The sequence below is a fragment of the Rattus norvegicus genome, chromosome 6 (genome assembly GCF_036323735.1).
Source record: "Rattus norvegicus strain BN/NHsdMcwi chromosome 6, GRCr8, whole genome shotgun sequence".
In the NCBI taxonomy this organism is placed as follows: domain Eukaryota; kingdom Metazoa; phylum Chordata; class Mammalia; order Rodentia; family Muridae; genus Rattus; species Rattus norvegicus.
This window is the reverse complement of record NC_086024.1, coordinates 45,127,029-45,146,833: the sequence shown is the minus strand read 5'-3', so window position 1 is coordinate 45,146,833 and position 19,805 is coordinate 45,127,029. Positions and strand designations below refer to the sequence as shown.

Sequence of the window (19,805 nt, the reverse complement as noted above, 5' to 3'; positions counted from 1 at the left end):
CCAAACACTTGGATCTCTCCTTTTGCCTGTGGGCATCAGTCTAGATGACAACAAGTTTCTGGGGAGTCTCCTGTCCCCACCTCCCCTTTCTTTGTAGGTACACCATGATTATAGATGGCCATGATGGTACCAACTTTATTTGGGTTCTAGGGATTTGAACTCAGGTCCTCATGCTTGCACGTATGCTGGTTTATGTCTACTTGACACAAGCTAAAGTCATCTGAGAGGAGGGAGCCTCAATTAAGAAAATGTCTCCATAAGATCAAGTCTCAGACAAGCTTGTAGGACATTTATTTAATTAGTGATTGGTGCAGGAGAGGACAGCCCAGTGGTGCCATCCCTGGGCTGGTGGTTCTGGGTTCTATAAAAAAGCAGGCTGAGCAAGCCATGGGGAGCAAGCCTGTATCCTCCGTGGGCACCGTATCAGCTCTTGTCCCCAGGTTCTTTCCCTCCCCAACATGCTTTTGGTCATGGTATTTTGTCACAGCAATAGAGACCCCAATGAAGACACACAGCAAGCAATTTTGCACACTGAGCCATCTTCTGGGCTTTTAGATTTTTGTCACTTTAAAGCATCACTTCCTGCACTCAACCAGGAAAGGGGCTGGAGTATAGTCTCTCTGCCAACACTTCCTCTGAGCAAATGCCCTCTGTGGATCCTCTGTGGGTTTTAATCCAGATTCTGTCTTAGGTCTTCTCAGCTTTGGAAGTTACTCAGTCTGTGGGTCTTACTCCTGAGTTAGACCTCAAAGGCAGGAGGAAACATAGTGGATTGGAAGTGTCCTGCTGAGTCAGCTGGCCTCGTGCCCCCTCCCTTGTAGCCTGCACAAACTGGACAGAAACTGGCATTTTCTGGTATCTTTGCATCTTCCTTGTGGTGTTTGTCTGCCAGTCCCCAGGTGGGAAAGGATTTGCAATTCAACACCCTGCTCTTTGCTGGGGCCTTGTGACTTGGCCCAGGCTCAGTAAAGGGAAGCAGCTTTGCCTACTCTGGTGTCACTAGGCCCAGCCTCCAGCTCCTGAGGTGGTGTCCCCAAGGGTCATTTCTCTCCAGACACTGAACGAGGAGGTGGCTAGACCTCGCAGGTCCAGCCATGGCAGAGAAGGATCCTGTCTGCAGCTCCAAGTGGGAGGCACCACGGGACAAGAGCTCCCTGGACTCGGCATGGTCCTGGGTAAGGCTGCGTGTGGCTGTCTGAGGATTCAGCTTCTGCTCACAGCTGCAGCTGTGCGGTCTGAGCCCAGAGGCTCCATTCAGGAGGGTCCTACCTTCACAATATCTAGCTGTGTGCCCTGTAAGCTCCCACCTTAGGGCTCTCAGGAAGGTTTGTTTACAGGAATGTATTCCAGACTTAAAGCCTGTTTTTTTGTTTGTTTGTTTGCTTGCTTGTTTTTTTGGTTTTTTTTTTTTTGTTGTTGTTGTTGTTTTTTGCACTGGATAGAAAATGCTTGGTTATGCTTTGAGCCTGGGTGCTTTCTGGTCTGCCCCTGGTCAGAGAGAAAGGCAGTGACATAAGAATGACTTCTCTCTACCACGATTGTTTACAGCACTGTGTCTGACAGGGGGCTCTTTGGACTCTGAAGCTCTCAGCTTCTCTGTACTGCCTATTTTAGACCTCATTCAAAGTCCACGAAAGGGGGATGTTGTTTAGACATAGCTATGCTTTCTGAAGACCCCAAAGCCCGAAGGGGAGGGGGCTGTGATCACCCCAAGTGGCAGTGAGTATTGAGGATAGGACCTGGGCTAAAATCCAAACCTCTGCTGTTCCTGAAAAGGCCAGTGGGTTTGGGTGCAGTGTAGACAATATGCCCCTGATTCAAATGGTGCCCCTGGATCCCCCCATGATACTCCGCAGAGGACACCTGTAATTCTGCAGCAACAGGAAGACACCTTCTCGCTGCTGGTGTCCCAGAGCACCTGGCACCTGTCAGTTTGCTCATCTTTGTCCTCAAGACAGGTTGTCCATTAGGGGCTGCTCTGGAGGGATAGGGTGCAATGTAGTCAGGGGAGCTGAGAGAGAGGAGGTCCTGGATTCTGTTCCTGCTTCTGACCCATAAGTCATAAATCCTGAGGTTAGATTTTTCATTAAAGGACCCATGCTTGTAGAGGTGTTTCCACAGGCCTAGCTGTGGGGACAGGAGTGGTACCTCCCTTTGGGAATTCTGCTCTGACAGTGAGCTCTTTTTGTGGTTAGTTGGGAATTAAAGTAGCTTTTCTTCTTTCAGTCCAGGAACGCCCCCTTAGAACATAGCACACATCCTTGCCTGTATCAGTTGCGATGTAAACTCTCTCCTCCTTTGTGGGCAGTGTGGATGCCCACCCGTCGCATCGGTGCCCACCATCCTGACTGACGCCCTGTAGGTCTGAGATGCAGGCCTCGTTGTCATGGTGCTGCCTTGTCCAGCCCAGGTAGCAGGGATCTGAGGAAGATGACTGTTAAACTGAGACTTGCCCATGGCAACTGAGTGGGAGTGTGGATTGAAAATACATGGCAGGAAGCCAGGACCTCTGGTGTATGGTGAAGGTTCTGTCTACTCTCCAGTCCATGTCCATTGGGCCTTTAATCTGAGGAAGCTCTGGTTGAATATCTGTGTTTTGCTTGTGTGTGTGTGTGTGTGTGTATGTGTGTGTGTGTGTGTGTGTGTGTGTGTGTAGGCTAGGCTGACTAACCAACAAAGCCCACTGCTCTGTGACTCTGCCTCCTCCACAGATGCAAATACAAGCGCGTAACCGCTGCACCCAGGACTTTTCACATGGGCTTCACCTGGGGGCTTAAAGTCAGGTCCTCATGCCTGCAAGGCAAGCACCTTATTGACTAGGCTACTTTCCAGCCCCTGCTTATGTTTGGAATGTGGTCAGTGTGGATCGTGCAGAACATGAAGAAGGGTGTGAGCAAAAGCCTAGAGCACTGTAAGCAGGGGCTGAGCTTCTGTCCTTGATGGCTTTTTATAATAAAGGGACAAAGGGGTTTGAAATCCAATCGTTGTCCCCTTTTAGTCTGTCACTTTCCCCACTGTCTCATGTACCAGATAAATGCTCATTCACTGAAGAAACTCAGCGGGCAGAGTCTGCAACAGGTCTGTCCCCTGTGCCAGCATAGCCTGGCTTCTCTTATTTGTTCTCAGAGCCAATGAGGCTATGGGGAAAGAGAGGGGGGGATGGACAATGAGAGGTGAAAGAGTCTACCTGGCAGCTGCTGGAGACACACTGTTACTGGTTCCCTGCAAGGGGGGTGGTTGACTCTAAGGTTGAGCTTTGTAGGGCCTTGGGACGTTGGCTCATGCTTCTGGAAGAATCTGACCCTTTGTAAGATAGTATCCCAGAATGCCTAACCAGGAGTCCCAGTGAAACCAACGCCTCTCTCTGTTGATGGGGCTTTGATCAGGATCTGGATCAGGATCTGGCATTGAATCTTGGGAGACAAGGGAGTGTCCAGGCTATGGTTTTAGCAAAGCAGAGGAACTGGGACCAAGCCCAGACACTGGAGCAGAAGGCCAGATGGACTTGTGAGATCAGGGATGCTTTGGGGATGGCTTGAGAGGATCTGGTGAACAGACAAGAAAGGCAGGAACTACAGCTGCCCTGGCTGGGGGCCCAGGCTCAGCTGCCTGGCTTCTGGGAAGAGTAAAAGCAGCTTAGCGACCATGGGGAGGGAAAGGGCAGCTGGCAGAGATGAAACTCCCAGAGGCACCTGCTCAGTTGGCCCCACCCACACTCACAGAGTCGCTGGGCGCTGTTTCAGGGTCCCGAGTGTGCTCAGAGCCCAGCAGGGTGGGGGAAATGCTAAGCCTGGTCCCTAAAGGAGGTCAGGCTAACCGTGGGTGGGCAGACTGCAGCCTGCCAGCCAGAGTTCTTGAGGCCAAGTTCAGGAGTGACTGCTGGGCAAGACCAGGAAGGCTCCTTGAGAAGCTGGCCTAAGAGCCAGGCAGGAGAGGAGTAGGGTTTCAATAAACAGCAAACAGAGACAGAGCCCACTTCTCTGGGAGGTAAGCTTGAGCACAGGGAATGCTTGAGAGCACAGGGTGTTCCTACCCCAAGCTGCCTGCTCTCGGGGAGTCTTTTTTCCCCCTTTCTTCCTAGTTGGGACGTGCACTGTGACATTCATCTTGGCTGGGCACCCAGCCTCTGAAAGACAGCAAGCAGTCGTGAGCCAAATATGAGACCCAGAAGGCCAAAGTGCAGGAGCCAGAAGGCCTGGGTTCATATGCCAGTTTAGCTTGCTAGAGCCTTAGCTTCCCCATCGGCAAAGCAATGCTTCTAATATCTAATGATAAAAGAGTCGCCAGGGCTCCATAGACAGCAATTGCTCTCAACACTACCCTTGATCTTGGGAAGGATGCCCTGTGGCTACAGGATGTAAATGTAATAGTGACAAGTAATCAGATTTTGAGCTAGGCTGGGGGCTCAGTGGTGAAAGAGCACTTGTTGCTCTTGCAGAAGTGCTGGTTTCAATTCACAGCACCCACATGGTGATTTACAACCATCCATGTGTAACTCCAGCTCCAGGGCATCCAATGTCCTCTTCTGAACTGCTTGGGCACCAAACATGCATGTGACGCACATATATACATGTGCAACCCACATATCACATGTAAAATAAAATTAATAAATCTAAACTTTAAGAAAGTTCAGTTAGTATTTGCTGAGCATGTACAAAGCCCTGGGCTTGACCCCAAGCACTGCAAACAGCAAGGCATAGGGGTGCATGTATGTAATTCCTGGACTCAGAAAGTAGAGACAAAAGAATCAGGAGTTGAAGGTCACCACTGACTACACAGCTAGCTGAGGGTCAGATGTGATACATAAAACTCTCTCATATATATATATATATACACATATATATGTGTGTGTATTATATTTTTCTACATTATAAAATATAATATACAACTATATAAATTTTCTCTGTACTATAAATTATATATATTCTATAATTTATAAAAGTACATACATTCACTTAGGTGTTGGACCTACAGCACTTTTAGGATATACACACATGGCGCCATGTGTCTTTATCTATCCCGAGTGCAGGCTTCATCTAGACCAGACCTTTAGTCAGCCCAGCCATTCCTCGACTCATCCATCCTGGACACACCTTGCCTGGGGCCATGTCCTTTCCTTTAGAGGTATTAGCTGGACCTCCAGGGACATGATCCACTCTTTCAGATAGAGGCTCTGCTAGGGATTGCAAAAATACTACATACTGAGCATGTTTGTCTTTAAGATATTGCCTTCACTTTTCAGATACCTGGACGGTGGCTGGGGGATGATTCTTTGCGTCACTGTCTTCAGGGATCTCTGATAGTCAGGGACAAAGTCTGTCTATGCTGTGTGCAAGCTGAGCACCAGTGTCCACTGTCCACCTGGTCCAAAAGCTTTTGTTTGGGCAGGAACGTTGCAGGAGAGCCAGAGAGAAAAATGGCCGGAAGTGATGGTCAGAGAGGTGAGAAAGGGAGGGGTGTCTGGCAACAGCCTTTTTACATGGCTCCTGCTCCTGCTTCCTGGGCCCACCTTGGCCAGTACCAGGTGAGCATGAGAGTCCTGAGTGCCCTCTGCAGGTCGTACTCTGATACCACATGCAGAAAACCAGCCATATTTTTTTTTTTTTTTTTTTTTTAACGCAGTGGCTTTCAACCTTCTTAAGGCTGAGCTGAGACTTTAATACAGTTCCTAATGTTGTGGTGACCCCCAATCATAAAATCATTTTCATTGCTACTCGATAACTGTAATTTGCTACTTTTATGAATTGTACGTGTGTTTTCTGATGTCCTTAGGTGATCCATGTAAAAGGGTCATTCAACCCACAAGGGGTTATGATCCACAGGCTGAGAACCACTGCTCTAACCTGATCCCTAGTGAGACCTTCAAGTTAGAATGAACACAGTGTAGGAGTGTTCTGGCTAGATTTCTTTGTTTTGTTTTGTTTTGTTTTGTTTGTCAAGTTGACACAGAATATAGTCATACAGGGAGAAGGAATGTCAGTTGAGACGTTGTCTCTCTCAGCTTGGCCCGAGGGCAAATCTGTGGGGGCATTTTATAAATTAAGGATTGGTGAGGGAGGGCCTAGATTTTCTTTGCTTCATAGTTGTTGTGTTTCTGATAGAAATAGATTTTTGTATTGCTTTGTGGAGTTGGGCTACCGGAGGCAAACTCTTAGGACACTGCATTTAACTGACCTAGCGTCTCCATCCTTCTCAGCCTGTGACATTGCAGTCCTCCAGCCTGCACCTCCACTCTCCTTCCCTCCAGCAAGTTGAGATGTCACAACTTTTGATGTCTAATTGCTTCCTCTACGTCAGGGGTTCTCATCCTTCCTAGTGCTGTTGGGGTGACCCCCACAACCATGAAATTGTTTGCATAGCTGGAAATCTGAAACTGTTATGAATTGTAACATAAATATCACTGTTTTCCTAATGACCTTAGGTGAGCCCTGTGAGGGGGTCGAGACCCAAAGGTTGAGAACCACTGAACTAGCTAGGGTACACAAGGTACCCAGGCTTTGGAGCCTGCAATCCCTGGATTGAAATACTGGCTGTGCTGCCTCTAAACAAAGCTACTGTCCTTGACACAACTGCTTTTGGGTTCCAGGGGTCTTGGGTTTTAAAAAATCTTTCAAACTGGGGCATGGTGATGCACGCCTATAATCCCAACACTTGGGAAGCTAGAGAAGAACGATCATGAGTTTAGGGCCAGCCTGGTTTACATATGGAGGTCTTGTCTCCGAAACAAAACAGAAAGCATGGTGCTTAGGAATCCGCTTGCCTCATTTCTGACAAGGGCGAATGAGGTGAGGTTGGTGAGGAATCTGATTGTTACTATTTTTTCTTAGAAAAGGATTTTTTTTTAAAAGACGGTAGACAAAAAACTTCTCATCAAAAATGTATCAGAAGAAGACGAGAGGGAAGTATGAACTAGTGGAAAGTTCCACAAGAACTGCAAAGCCTGTGAACGCCAGGCAGGTGTCAGGCTCACGCCAACCTCAGCAGTGACCCTGGGTCCCCGCCAGTTGCTTCAACCTCCAACACTCGCTAGTGCCAAGAATGATGCTGACGTGGGAAGGAGCGTCCACTGGAGCAAGCGCCAGGTGTGGATGTCTCTTCCTCTTTGTTTTTTACAAAAAGGACTAGAGTGACGCAGAGTTGGATAGCTGTGGGGATGTGCCAAGGTTTCCAGTACTGCACTAGGAAAGAAGAAAATAAGACAAAGTTGTGAGAGTGTTTACTGATGTGATTCTTCCCACCTAGATCTCTCAGGGAAAGCCAGAATTTGTTATGTCCGTTATGTTCTGTCCGTTATGGGAGACCGTCGTGGCTTGGATAAGAGCGAGCCCGAGCAGGTTGACGTATTGAATGCTCCGTCTTCGGCGGCCAGTGATACCTGAGGATTGCGCCTGCTTGCGTTATGTCAACTTGACACACGCTAGAGTCGTCAGAGAGGAGGGAGCCTCAGTTGAGAAAATGACTTCATTAGCTCCAGCTACAGTCAAGCCTGTAGTAGGGCTTCTTCTTAACTAGTGACTGATGGGGGAGAGCCTGTGTGGTGCTGCCTCTGGGCTGGTGGTCCTGGGTTCAGCAGACTGAACAAACCATGGGGATAAAGCACCCCTCTACAGCCTTGGCATCAGCTCCTGCCTCCAGGTTCCTGCCCTGTTTGAGCTCCTGTCCTGACTTCCTTCAGCGATGGACTCCAATATGGAAGTGTAAGCCAAATAAACCCTTTTCTTCCCAACTTGCTTTGTCCCAGTGTTCTATCACAGCAATAGAAATCCTAGTGAGGGCAGGATACTCTGGCCGCCTAAGGAGATAGGGCCTAGCTGGGGGAGAAGTGGGTCACTGGTATCATGCATCTAAAGGTTGTATCTGGTCTCTGGTCTCTTCCTTGCTCTCTGCTTCCTGTAAACCATAAGAAAATGTCACCATCTGCCACTTTTTTTTTTTTTTTTTTTGCTGCCATGATGCAGCATTCTGCCCAGGCACAAGAAGTCAGGTGACCATGGGCTGAACCCTCTGAAAGCGTGAGCCACTGTAAAGACTTCCTCCCCATTACGCTCTTAGGTCTGGTGTTGTCTCAGGGATGAGGAAAGTAAATGAATCTAGGAGGATAGAGTCTCTTTTCTTTGTGAAATTATCACTATCACAGTCCTTCCTCCATCCCTCCTTCTCTTTTCCTCTCCCTCCCTCCCTTCCCCTATCCTTAAGATTACAAGTGGATAATTTCATGTCTGAAATAAACTCATAGGGAGGAAGGTGGTTCAGCTGGTAACAGGCTTGTGGACAAGCATGAGTATGGCTCTCCAGCATCCACACACAGGAAGTCCAGCCCACCTTTAATCCCAGCGCTCAGGAGGTAGAGGCAGGTAGTTTATGAGTTCTAGCCCAGGCTGTTCTACATGCTGAGTTTTAGGCCAGGCCAAGGCTACATAGTGAGACCCTGTCTCCCAAAACAAAGAAAAACAAAACTACCAGAAAACGAAATAAACAAAAATCCAAAAATTCCAACATGGTGGTGCATGCTTAGGATCCCAGTGAGATCTAGAGACCGGCAGATCCCAGGAGCTCCAGGCTCAGTGAGAGAAGCTGTGTGAAATGTGGAAGGTGGCAGTGACTGAGAAAGACAGCCGTCGCTGACCTCTGGCCTCCCCACAGAGGTGCCCCACCCCCCAGAGCTTGCACAGAGGAGGAAGGAACAAATATGCCGACTGTTGAGTAAACCCAGCAGGGTGAGGAGAGAGTGGGCGAGTGTGGTATGGTTCCTTCTGTCTGTCCACTTGCTCGGGTTGGTTTCTTGTCAGGTGACAGCCTGCGACGGATGCTTTTATAAGTGAGGTCACGGCAGAGCTGCCCAGTTCTACAGTGTGCAAGGTGGCAGGGTACCGGTAGAGGTGACAAGAGAGGCTGAAAGCCAAACTGGACTTGTGTCATTAGGTTTCTGGGCCCAAGACTGAGGCTGCTGGGCCCTGATGGGAAAGGGCAAACTTGTTGGAATCTGTGTAGGCAGAGAGGTCCTTTACGTCAATGTCCCCAGAGAGGCCTTGTAGGCTGGAGTGGCTTAAGAAGGCGAGACTGACTGTGTTCTTCAGTATCTGCTCTCCCATTGTAGAGGCTTTCTATAAATGGACTATGGATGAATATCTACAGATCTCTCTCCCCCTCCTTCCTCACCCTGTCCCTATCCCTCTTCCTCCTCCTCTCTCTCTATTCCTCTCTCTTCTTCTCCCTCTCCCCTCTCCCTCCCTCTCCTCCCTCTCCCCTCCCTTCTCCCCTCCCCTCTCCCCCTCCCTCTCCTCCTCCTCTTCCCTCCTCTGTCTCCCCTCTCTCTGTGTATGAACACACATAAACATAGAGCCACTGCAGACGCAGGATTGATGAACTTCGCTCACCTTCTCAACTTCTCCCCATATTGACCCTGTCACTTCTGTGCAGTCTCCCTCCACAGTCATGCACGAGCCCCACTCAACATACATTGAAATCCCCAGAGGAGTTAACATCCCGGAGGCCTCTCCGAATCTCTTTCCCTCTGGAGCCACGGCTGCCATTTTTTTGAGATGGAGTAGCAGACTCCAGCCTTCAAATGAAAGCCTCCCTTCATGGCTGCCCTAGGGGCACCTGCTTTATTTCCCTGTCCTGTCAGACTTCTTGGGCCTTGCCTGTTCCTTATTTACCACCTCCCTTCCCTTCTCTTCAAAGGCAGCAGCCCTTTATAGAAATGATCTAGGGCAGTGGTTCTCAACTTTCCTAAGGTTCCTTTAATACAGTTCCTCATGTTGTGGTGATCCCCCAACCATAAAATTATTATTTTATACCTGCGAATTTGCTAGTGATGAATCATAATGTAAATACGTTTTCTGATAGTCTAGGTGACCCATGTGAAAGGATTGTTTGATTCCCAAAGGGGTTGAGAGCCACTAATGATCTAGGTACTTCTTAATAAGGCTCTGGTGTTCTGGCCTCTAGAGGGCGATGTCACAAGATTCTCAAGCCAGGTCTTGGCTGAAAGACCTCATTTCTTCTTCAGTGAGGAGTGGCCACCGTTAACAAATGGAATATGAATCAATACCTAAAACATCTTCAGCTAACAATATGAGTTTTATTGAACTTCTTAAATGAATTCTCTTCATCTAAGAATGAAGTGGTTTAAACCAGTTCAAACGAAAGGGTCAGGGGAGGGGAGACTTAGCTAGTCTGTGCTTTGACCTGATTTGACCTAAGCAGAAACCTAGTTTATTAATAGACATTTGGTAGACACTGCAGTGGCTGCAGAAGTGAGATGAGCTCGAGTGTCTAGCTTTTACCCACTTAGAAATGCCTATGACGTCAATACACGGAGAGAAAGAACGTGCGTGAGTCAACGTGAATGGAAGCCGTCAATTTGGGGAACAGCATTTTGCAGACATGAGTTATTCTTGGGATTTTGGTAATCTAAAGTGCTTTAAAGTGATGTATCTGGTTTATTACTGTGTACTGTGTAAATTTTCATGTCGGGTAGCATGCCTGCCATTTTCCATATTTTGCTCTTTTCCTTGCCCAAGAATCCTACAGTGGGACCAAGCAAGATGGCTTCATGCATAAAGACACTTGCTGCCAAGTTTGATGATCCGAGTTTATTTCCATAGGCTTATGTGGTAGAAGGGGAGACCTCTGACTCCTGAAAGTTGTCCTCTGACCTCAGCCCCTAACATGCACCATGTAACAGTAAATAAAAATGTAAACACACACACACACACACACACACACGCACACACACACACACACATGCATGCACCCAGAGATAGAGGGGGAGAGGGAGGGAGGGAGGGAGGGAGGGAGGGAGGGAAGGAGGGAGAGAGAGACATCCTACAGTGACAATTAGTTTCAGATGAGATAGATCACATACAGAGAACCTGAGAGCATCTCATCTCATATCTCTCTCTCTCTCTCTCTCTCTCTCTCTCTCTCTCTCTCTCTCTCTCTGTGTGTGTGTGTGTGTGTGTGTGTGTGTGTGTGTGCGCACGCGCACTCCTCTGTCTCTCTCAGCTATCTCATCCTGGCGGTCATGTTGTGTTTCCATGGAGGGTCCCCTATTTCCTAAGACTCTGCTCTCTCCGCTAAAGATGCTGCCTTCCTGTTTGTTTCTGCACATGAAGGGTGGGACCTGACTTTCACATACTTCAGCTCTCCAGCCTGAGTTAGAGATCTAATGTCACTGAAGTGATGCCCATCTTCCCGCTGATGCTAGCAGGGGTCTTCTTAGGGGTGATGGCTATGGGCTGTGCACGTGAGCAGCGGCAAGGGAGTGACTTTTTAGGGATCTCATTTTTGGAAATTTCCATGGGAAAGAAGACTTGATGGGGCATTAGTCTCGAGTGTTGACTGTGAGTGGAGCCTGCTTGGTCATCTAGCTTTATATGCAGAGTTGGACACTGTCATCCAACCTAATGGGCATCTTCTGCTCATGTCAGCCCTGGGCAGTCAGGATCGCTCAGAGAACAGCCAGATGACGTAGATCTGAATGTATGCGCCTGGGCATCCCTGTTTTCTTACAGTTCTGGTGGTGACCCCTGGCTGGGGCTGAAAAAGTTCATTCTAATTGCACCAGAGTTCCTGTGCGAAATGAAGCCTGACTTTCTGTAATGTCAGAATTATGTTCTGTATTTTGACTTGCTGGTGCTTCCAAGAACCAGTGGGATTGTGTGTGTGTGTGTGTGTGTGTGTGTGTGTGTGTGTGTGTGTGTGTCTGTCTGTCTGTCTGTCTACCTGCCTGCCTGCCTGCCTGTCTAAGGAGGCAGAGATAGAAAGGGAGAGGGAGAGGGAGAGGGAGAGGGAGAGGGAGAGGGAGAGGGAGAGAGGAGAAAGAAAGTCAGAGATAGACAAAGAACTAAACAGAGGCACACACACAGAGAAAAGGAGGGAGGGATAAATCGACTATAGGGGATCAGTGGGATGGCTCAGTAGGTAAAGACCCTTAGCACCAAGCTGACGATCTCAGCTCGGTTTCTGCACAGGCTCCTGCTAGTTGCACTCTGCCCTCAAATGTGTACTGTGGCACGTGCCCATGCATAACAAGTAAGCAAAAACTGTCATAAAATATTTTTAAATTTTATTTGGATAATTTCATGTGTATGGGTGTTTTGCCCGCATGTTTGTCTATGTACCATGTGAGTGCCAGTGGAGGTCTGAAGAGGGTGTTGAATCTTCTGAAACTGGAGTCACAGAACGTTGTGAGCCACTGTGTGGAGGCCTGAGGCCCACTCAACCACATCCAGCTCTCTACATTTCTGTTTATAAAACATTGTTCATTCATTTGTGTGTGTGTGTGTGTGTGTGTGTGTGTGTGTGTGTGTGTGTGTGTGTATGGGAAGGGCACATCATTCGGAAGTCAGGGATTGAACTCATGTCAGAATTAGCCGCAAGCATCTTTCCCCACTAAGCCATCTTGCTGGCCTTCTCTTTACACTTCTGCTCTGATTTTGGCTTCTGCAAACACTGTCTGTTTAAGCCTATGTCTTTTTCCTATGGTGTAATCTTTGTCTCATCTATTTAATACTAGGGGGTTAAGATGATTTGAAGAACCAGTTCATGACATCATCTTGGCTATAAGCTACAAACGTGCTTTCTGTCCTAACCCAACATTGCTGAAGTGTTTAAGAGAGGGTAAGACTAGAGGCACCGGTGTACCGTTTGAAGCCTCTATCTGAACCATCCCCCTTTTCCCGAATATGATGGTTTGTCTAGCTGCACTCAGTACACGAACTCCCACCACCCACAAGCCCTCTCACCTACCCTATTGGGCCTCATGAAAGATTTTATCAAATGCCTTCCTGGAGTGCAGAGCACATGCACCCTTGGGTGCCTGTGCCTCCACTTCTGTCTGATGCTCCAAGCTCTCCATGGGAAAGGAAAACTTGCTTCAGCCCAGTTCTTCCCGATGATGCCTTCTTACAGGCAGTTAATGTCTCTCATTTTCCAAGGCTGAGAATGACTCACTGGAAGGCATTTAGGACACAATCCACACCCTGACACCTGGGTATCCTAAAGGAGTGCTGATGTGTTCAAAGCGAAAGGGTGTACACTGCTACTCACCTGCGGTAGTCAGTACTTGGACCTTCTGTGAAAGTGCCACTCCAGGAGCCTACACTCTTCCCTCCGCTTTGCTTTGGCTCTGGTGCATCCTTGCTTTGTGATGTCCGTGAGTCACTCTGCTCCCAAATGGCCTTAGTTGTGAGTCCGGTTGCTGTGGGACTTAAGCAAAGCAGTGAGTGGCTCCCAAGTACCAAGAGTCACCAAGAGCTTTGACAAGTCCCCGCATTACCATAGGCCATCTGGGTCTGAGCCGAGCGTTTCCAGGTTCTTGGCTTCTTACCTAAAGATCTGAAAATAAGGGGTCATAGATTTGTAAAAGGAGCGACATAATTTCGTTTGAAAATCCGTAGTGCCGGTCGTAGAGGGATCTACTATCAAGATTACAGTGGGCCATGAGATTTTGGGAAGGAGGGCACTTTACCTGAGGAGTAGTAAATGGATCCTTATTTTGATTGATCACACCTTCGTTTTCCCTTCCCATAATACATTTAATTTTAATCGTATGCATATGCATAAGATGGCACAAGGTGGGCATAGTTTTGCTTTACTGCACATGCATGCTAAACCAGTTCTCACCAGATTGGCCCTTCCGTTCTTCATACCTGGGTATGCTAGAAAGATATGTGGATAGCAACTATCTAAAATTGGCTGTTACTAGGGGCAGAGAAGACTATTGTCTCCTAGTGTGGGCAGAGAGGCCCAGGGGGTTCTGAGGTTCCCCGGTGTGTTGTTTGGGAGAAAAGTATGTGTGCATAGTCTATAAACTCAGGAGAAAGAATTAAGTTGCCAAGGGCATTATTGTAAGGTGTGTGTGTGTGTGTGTGTGTGTGTGTGTGTGTGTGTGTAATCAAATAGTTTCAGGCTGAATTTTCTCATCGGCTCATCCGCTTGCTATCGGTAACTGATAAGCAGGGATTGGGAATATATAATGCTATCAAAACCCTTTAGCTGATTCTGGCAAAAAACCACAACTAGACTTTGTACCATAAACTTTGTGAACCGTTCAGCAGTGAAAGGAGCTTCATGCAAGTGTCTTACAAATGTTTCCTCCTCAACTCCCAGCGCTCCTCCTCCTCCTCTACTTCCCTCCAAGGGACACGAGGCTCTAGGGTTGCCTGGATTGGATCACGGAGTACTGTAGGACAAGATTTGTTCGGGCTCCTTTTCTATAGATGCCTTCCTTTGATAATAGTCATCGGTTGCTTCAAACACCTTTTGTTAAATTCCAAGCCACAGAGAGGAGCGGGATTCTGACCTCCCCCTGAGATACTGAGAATTTGCTGCAGTCCGAGAGTAGCTGAAGTCAGCAAGAGATGTTATTTGGGGGCAGGGATCAGCCTTTCCCATATACATCAATCATAGAGACTTTGTATGAACTGGGTCCCAGTGGACTACAAGGAACTTTCAGGTGGAGAGGATGGATGCTTGGTGCACAGTAGGTGGCGCTGGAGAGTCGGAGAACTGGCTAAAAGCCTCACAGCTGGGAGCCAAAGGTATTAGAAGTCTCCTGGGTGTGTGTGTGTGTGTGTGTGTGTGTGTGTGTGTGTGTGTGTGTGTGTGTGTGAAGTCTCCTGGGTGTGTGTGTGTGTGTGTGTGTGTGTGTGTGTGTGTGTGTGTGTGTGTGTGTGTGCTGGTTGAAATAGAGTTGGTTTTTGTAGGTTGTGGAGACCAGAAATGGACGTGAGGTTAAACAATGTGTTCAGATGCTCCGCAACCATCACGTGATCTACTCCGTGATTGGTACAGGGTTTGCAGAGAGCCCTCCAGCTCCGTGTCAACGCCATCTCTAGGAAATCCCCCTTCCCTTGGCTCTAGAGAGCTGAGCTCAGCTTCTGCAACCCCTCTCTCCCTTATCTCTGTTTCCTCTGACCTTCTGCAGCATCTTATGGGACAGCGGCCTCTGGTCTGGCTTCTTTCTCCAGCCTTGGTGTTGCGGGGCCATGGTTCTTTGAGCACATCACAGGCCACTGGGGCTAGGACTGAACATATAATAGGCATAAATAGCTTTGGAAATTTTTTTTAAGATATATACACTCGTCTATATATACACAAGGTAAGGAGAAAACAGTCAATTATTTTCTCAGCGGATTTCAATGATAGTCTATATGAGACATTATTTATTATTATTATTATTATTATTATTATTATTATTATTATTATTATCAACCATTATTATCATTGTTGTGATGCTGGGGTTTAAACCCAAGGCCTCACACATGCTTGGCAAACATTCTATCATTAAATTTTATCCCAGGCTCCAAATCAGACCTTAACACCGTGGTCCAAGGCAGTCACCAGGCTGTGCTTTGCCCAGTTCAGTCGCCCAGCAATGTTTACCGAGAGCTGTTAGATGCGTGTTTCACCGCTGGATATTTCATGAACAATCCTGACCCACACAGCACAAACCTAGACTAAAGTCTAGCCTCCCTGGACCTCCTGTCTGGACAGTCTATAAACAATGAAAGTGAACACCGCATGATGTGCTCTGAGAGGGAGAATAAAGCAGAGTACAGGGACAGGGCTCTGAGTGGGGAGGGAGGATGACAGTAACACTGGGCTCACTGGGAAGACGCCATTTCAGCAAAGACTTGAAGGGGACCAGAGGAACTGACACTGAGTTTGGGGACAAGTGCTCCAGATAGAGGATTTTTTAGGGCCCAGGAGGGATGAACAGGAGACTGTATATTATATTATATGGGGACATTTGTACTGTGTATTGCAAAAAGGAATCTACTATACATATGGGGCACTAATAGTTTAGCAGGTATGTACTGCTAATGGCTTGGTCTGAGCTAGCAGCTCAGCCCAGGTGACTATGAAAAGAGCACGAGGTTGGCATCAAGGAACACTAACTAGATTGAACATCTAAAATTTTCTTATATTTATTTTGGGTGTGGGTGCAACATACATTGCATGTATGCACATTGGCATGTGCCTATGTGTGTGCAAGCCCGGATCTCCAGATAATGAGGGAGAAATGTAAGAGACGAGGGAGACATGGCTATCATGAGCTTTAGGGACAAGACTGACCACCTGACTGGAGAGGCAAAGACTAAACGCTGAAATGATTGCCTCCCTTTGTTTCCATCCCTCCCCCGCAAAGCCTGCTGGCTGGAGAGGAGATGGAAGGCAGAATTTAGGGTACAAACCTTCCTCCTTCTTGACTAGCCAACTCTCTAGACAAAACATGACTTAAAGATTTTGTTATTTCTCTCTCATTGTTCCAGGCAGATATTGACCAGCTCAAAGTCCTTAATGTAGAGCATCCCAGAGGGACCCGGGACCATTTTGAACCTGGCATGAGTTCCTTTGAAACTCCCTTTTCCCATGTTATCCTTGGATCCGCCATATCTTGTGTGTCTCTGATCCACTCATTGCCCTCACCACACCACACACACCATACACACACACCACATACACAGACACACCACACACACACACACACACGGACACACACACGCACATGCACACGTGGTTTCTGGAGTCTTATTTCACCAGGCACTGAAATACCCCTGGGAGTAATTGTTATCTCTATCTTACTACTGAGAAACTGGAAGCACACATCCTGTGGCTTGCCTTTGGGCACACAGAGTCAACGGCACCATTTCTTTTTTAAAAAGCAGGGCACATTTCAATTAGGACCCAGAGTCATGACCCTGTTCAGTTTGTTTTTGTTGGGTGTAAAGAGAACATGGTGGTTGAAGGTACTCGCAAAAAACTGGCTTTGAGTTCAGAGTAACCTTGTACAGAGGTGGGTGCTGGGAACGTGTGTTGAGCAGCCCTGTCTTTTAGAGCAACGCCCACCCTATTGGGAATGGGAGCCAGGATGGAGAAAGAGCTGGCCTTGGGAAAGGTCACTTTGATGCTGCAGGTCATGAAATGTGAGAGAAAAACAAACAAAGCAACCAACCAACAACCCTAACCAAAACAAAACAAAAAGACAAAGTCTCAGAGTGATGTCCTTATGTGGTTCTGCAAGTCTCAGTACCCTGAGTCCTTACTAGTGTACGAGCACCTGAAGTTTGTCCTTCCGTCCTCAACCCGGCTCTTTCCGCCCATCTTACAGGGCTGGGAAACAACCTCTACCTCATCCTACTGGAGGAGAAGTGAGCTCAAAAATAGGTCTTCTGAGGACAACTATTGAAGGAAGGAAGATAGGCCTGATTTGTCATGCACTTGGGCTTTGGGTGGCTTCCCAGCATGCCCTTGGGCTTTGGGTGGCTTCCCATGCCAGGCAGGCAAGGCCTTGGAGTTTTGCTCCATACAGGACTGACTGTGGCATTATTTTCTCCCAAGTGACAGAACCCCCTTGAAGTTAGAATCCTACCCAGGTCCTCCCAGGAATGTGGGAGTCTGTATTTTCATGTAGTTCATCCTCATAGGCAGCGAGACCTAACCAGGGCTAGAGCACACAGGGCACTCTTGACTGCTGGCTACATTGGCAGGGACCCAGTTGACTGTGGATAGCCTCATTCATGCTTGGTAATGTCACCACGGCAGTCTCAGGAGGCCAGAGGCTTTCAGAGGAGGAACTGGATGTTCTAGAGGCCAAAGGGCTTTGTCTGACTTATTTATTTAAAACATCTCTCCTGATCACGGCTGCCAGAACTGGCTGCCGTGCACCTACCACTTCTAAGAAATATAAGAACAATCCAGGCGCCTCCAGGACAGTAGCTAGACACTGATGTCGTCAGAAACGTGATTTCTCCACACTTGGGGCTGCTGTTTCTACGATAAACTTGTGCTTTTGAGTTGATAACTTAGAGTTAGATGTCACAGTTGTCAGCGGCACAGTGACCATTGACTGACTTCTTTCCTCCCACTCTGCAAAGTGCCATGTCCTTTAGCAGCTGTCAGTTCTGGGCTGGCCTTCCAAAGAGGAGCTCTGCTCTCTGTGTGTGCAAATCTGCTCAGCTGGAAGCTGTTGTGCTATGAACAAGGTCAAGCCTTTGCGTTTTGTAAGCAGAAGGCTTACTATGACTAAAGTACCCATGGTAGATGTCCGATGCGATATCAGCCCCTCCCCCAAGCATGCACTCTTAGCGAGTCCTCCTGCTGTGAGGCCAAGTCCACAGATACCTCATTTGCACGCAAAATATTGTGTTATTTCAGTAGAAAGGAAATGGAATCAACTTGGATGCCCATAACCAATAAATTGATAATGAAGTTTATACGTATACACAATGTTTTGTTCGTTTGTTTATGCTTGTTTTTTTGAGACTAGGTGTCACCGCATAGCTCTGACTGTCCTGGAACTCATGCTGTAGACCAGGCTGACCTCGAACTCACAGAGATCTGCCTGCCTCTGCCTCCCGAGTGCTGGGATTGAATTAAAAGAGTGGACCACTATAAAGAAAAATTAAATTATGAAATTGACAGGAAGAGAGATGGATGGAGCTGTGAAAATGTATGAAGTGAGGACAGCCAGGTGTACACACACACACACACACACACACACACACACACACACACACCAAAAACAAACACAATGCGTTCTCTCACACACATGTGTTTCCCAGTGTCTAGTTTTTATCTATGTGTATGTATATGGGTAAGAGTGTGGGTAGCTGTCAGGAAATCAGAGAAGGAAGGAGGTTTTAACGCAACACATGATATGCAATTGGAAAAAAAGAGGAATACCGGGGGCAGGTGGACACAGCCAGGAACAAGTCAGGGAGATGAGAGGGGGCGACAAAAACTAAGAATGTATAAAAATACAGCAGGAAAACCTGTTACTTTGCATGCAAATTAAAAATAAAGCTTAAAATTTAAGAAGGCTTAAAATTTGTATCTCTCTGCAGTCTCGAGTCACAGGCAGACACTTCCGAAGACTATTTCTTGCCAGGAAAAAAAATCCCTGTGTTGAAAGAAATACCTTACGGGTTGACTTCAGCTCTATGAGTGAAAACTAGTGAGGTTAATTAAATGGGCTGGGTGAGAAGTCCTTCCGAGAAGTCCTGTGGCTTTGCCCACACCCCGTACTGGACAGGTGGCATCATGAAGGGGAGTCCACGAGACACGTGGGAGCAAGATGACAGAATAGAAAGTGAAGTCACATCTTCCCATCCCTTCCTGGTTGTCACAAAGTTAGCAGAACCTCTTTCCCACTCTTCAAGCCTGTGATGTAGCTGGTGGCATTGACATTACATGTGCTGGGAAGGTCTAAGTGAGGTGACTTCTGGCCACCAGCATAGTAATGTTACCTCTGTCCTCTATACTTCATGGCCATGAGTCAAGGGTCACCAAGTGATTGAAGCGCGTACCTTCTTCTAACAAACAAGAAGGATGAGGCTGGAGGCTGCCTTTGGTGCTCTTAGATTAATTGGGGTGTGGAGGAGGGGCAGAATAGGGAAAGGCTACATCCACCTGCAGGAGCTCTGTGAAGAGAGAGATGGGAGTTGAGGATGAGACTCACTGGCCTGGAGGAAATGAGTCAACTTTTCTGAAACAGTTTCACTAAAACAGAAACAACCAAAATGAAAAGACCATAATGTTTCAGTGCTTAGACAATTAAATAAGTTCAATAGAAAAACATGGCGTAGTACTTGACTAGTCTAGGAGGAGGAGTTTATGTTTCTGTCATGGTTTGTCTGCCTTGATACACAGGTTAGAAGTTCCTACAGGTGCAAGCCAATGGATTCCTTGTGTCAGGCTCACTTCAGTGCTGGGATCACCGTCCATTGTGCATGCTCACCTGGTGCCCAAGAACACACTGTACTCTACAACCTCAAGCCTGCCCTGCTATAGAA

At 47.5% G+C, this 19,805-nt stretch overlaps 1 protein-coding gene across 7 annotated transcripts in view; it reads left to right on the top strand.

Moving 5' to 3' along the window:
* The first annotated feature begins 988 nt into the window (after positions 1 to 988).
* The window catches only part of Lpin1 (lipin 1), a 106,736-nt gene continuing 87,919 nt past the window's right edge, over positions 989 to 19,805 (top strand). For 3 of the 7 annotated variants that reach the window (XM_039112197.2, XM_039112195.2, XM_063261886.1), the window contains exon 1: positions 1,007 to 1,175. In XM_039112197.2, the coding sequence (XP_038968125.1) occupies positions 1,095 to 1,175 (81 nt within the window). In that variant the 5' untranslated portion in view covers positions 1,007 to 1,094. Of the gene's footprint in view, positions 1,176 to 19,805 lie in introns of all 7 variants that reach the window. The other 4 variants (XM_039112200.2, XM_039112196.2, XM_039112199.2 and 1 more) reach the window with 3 other exon arrangements.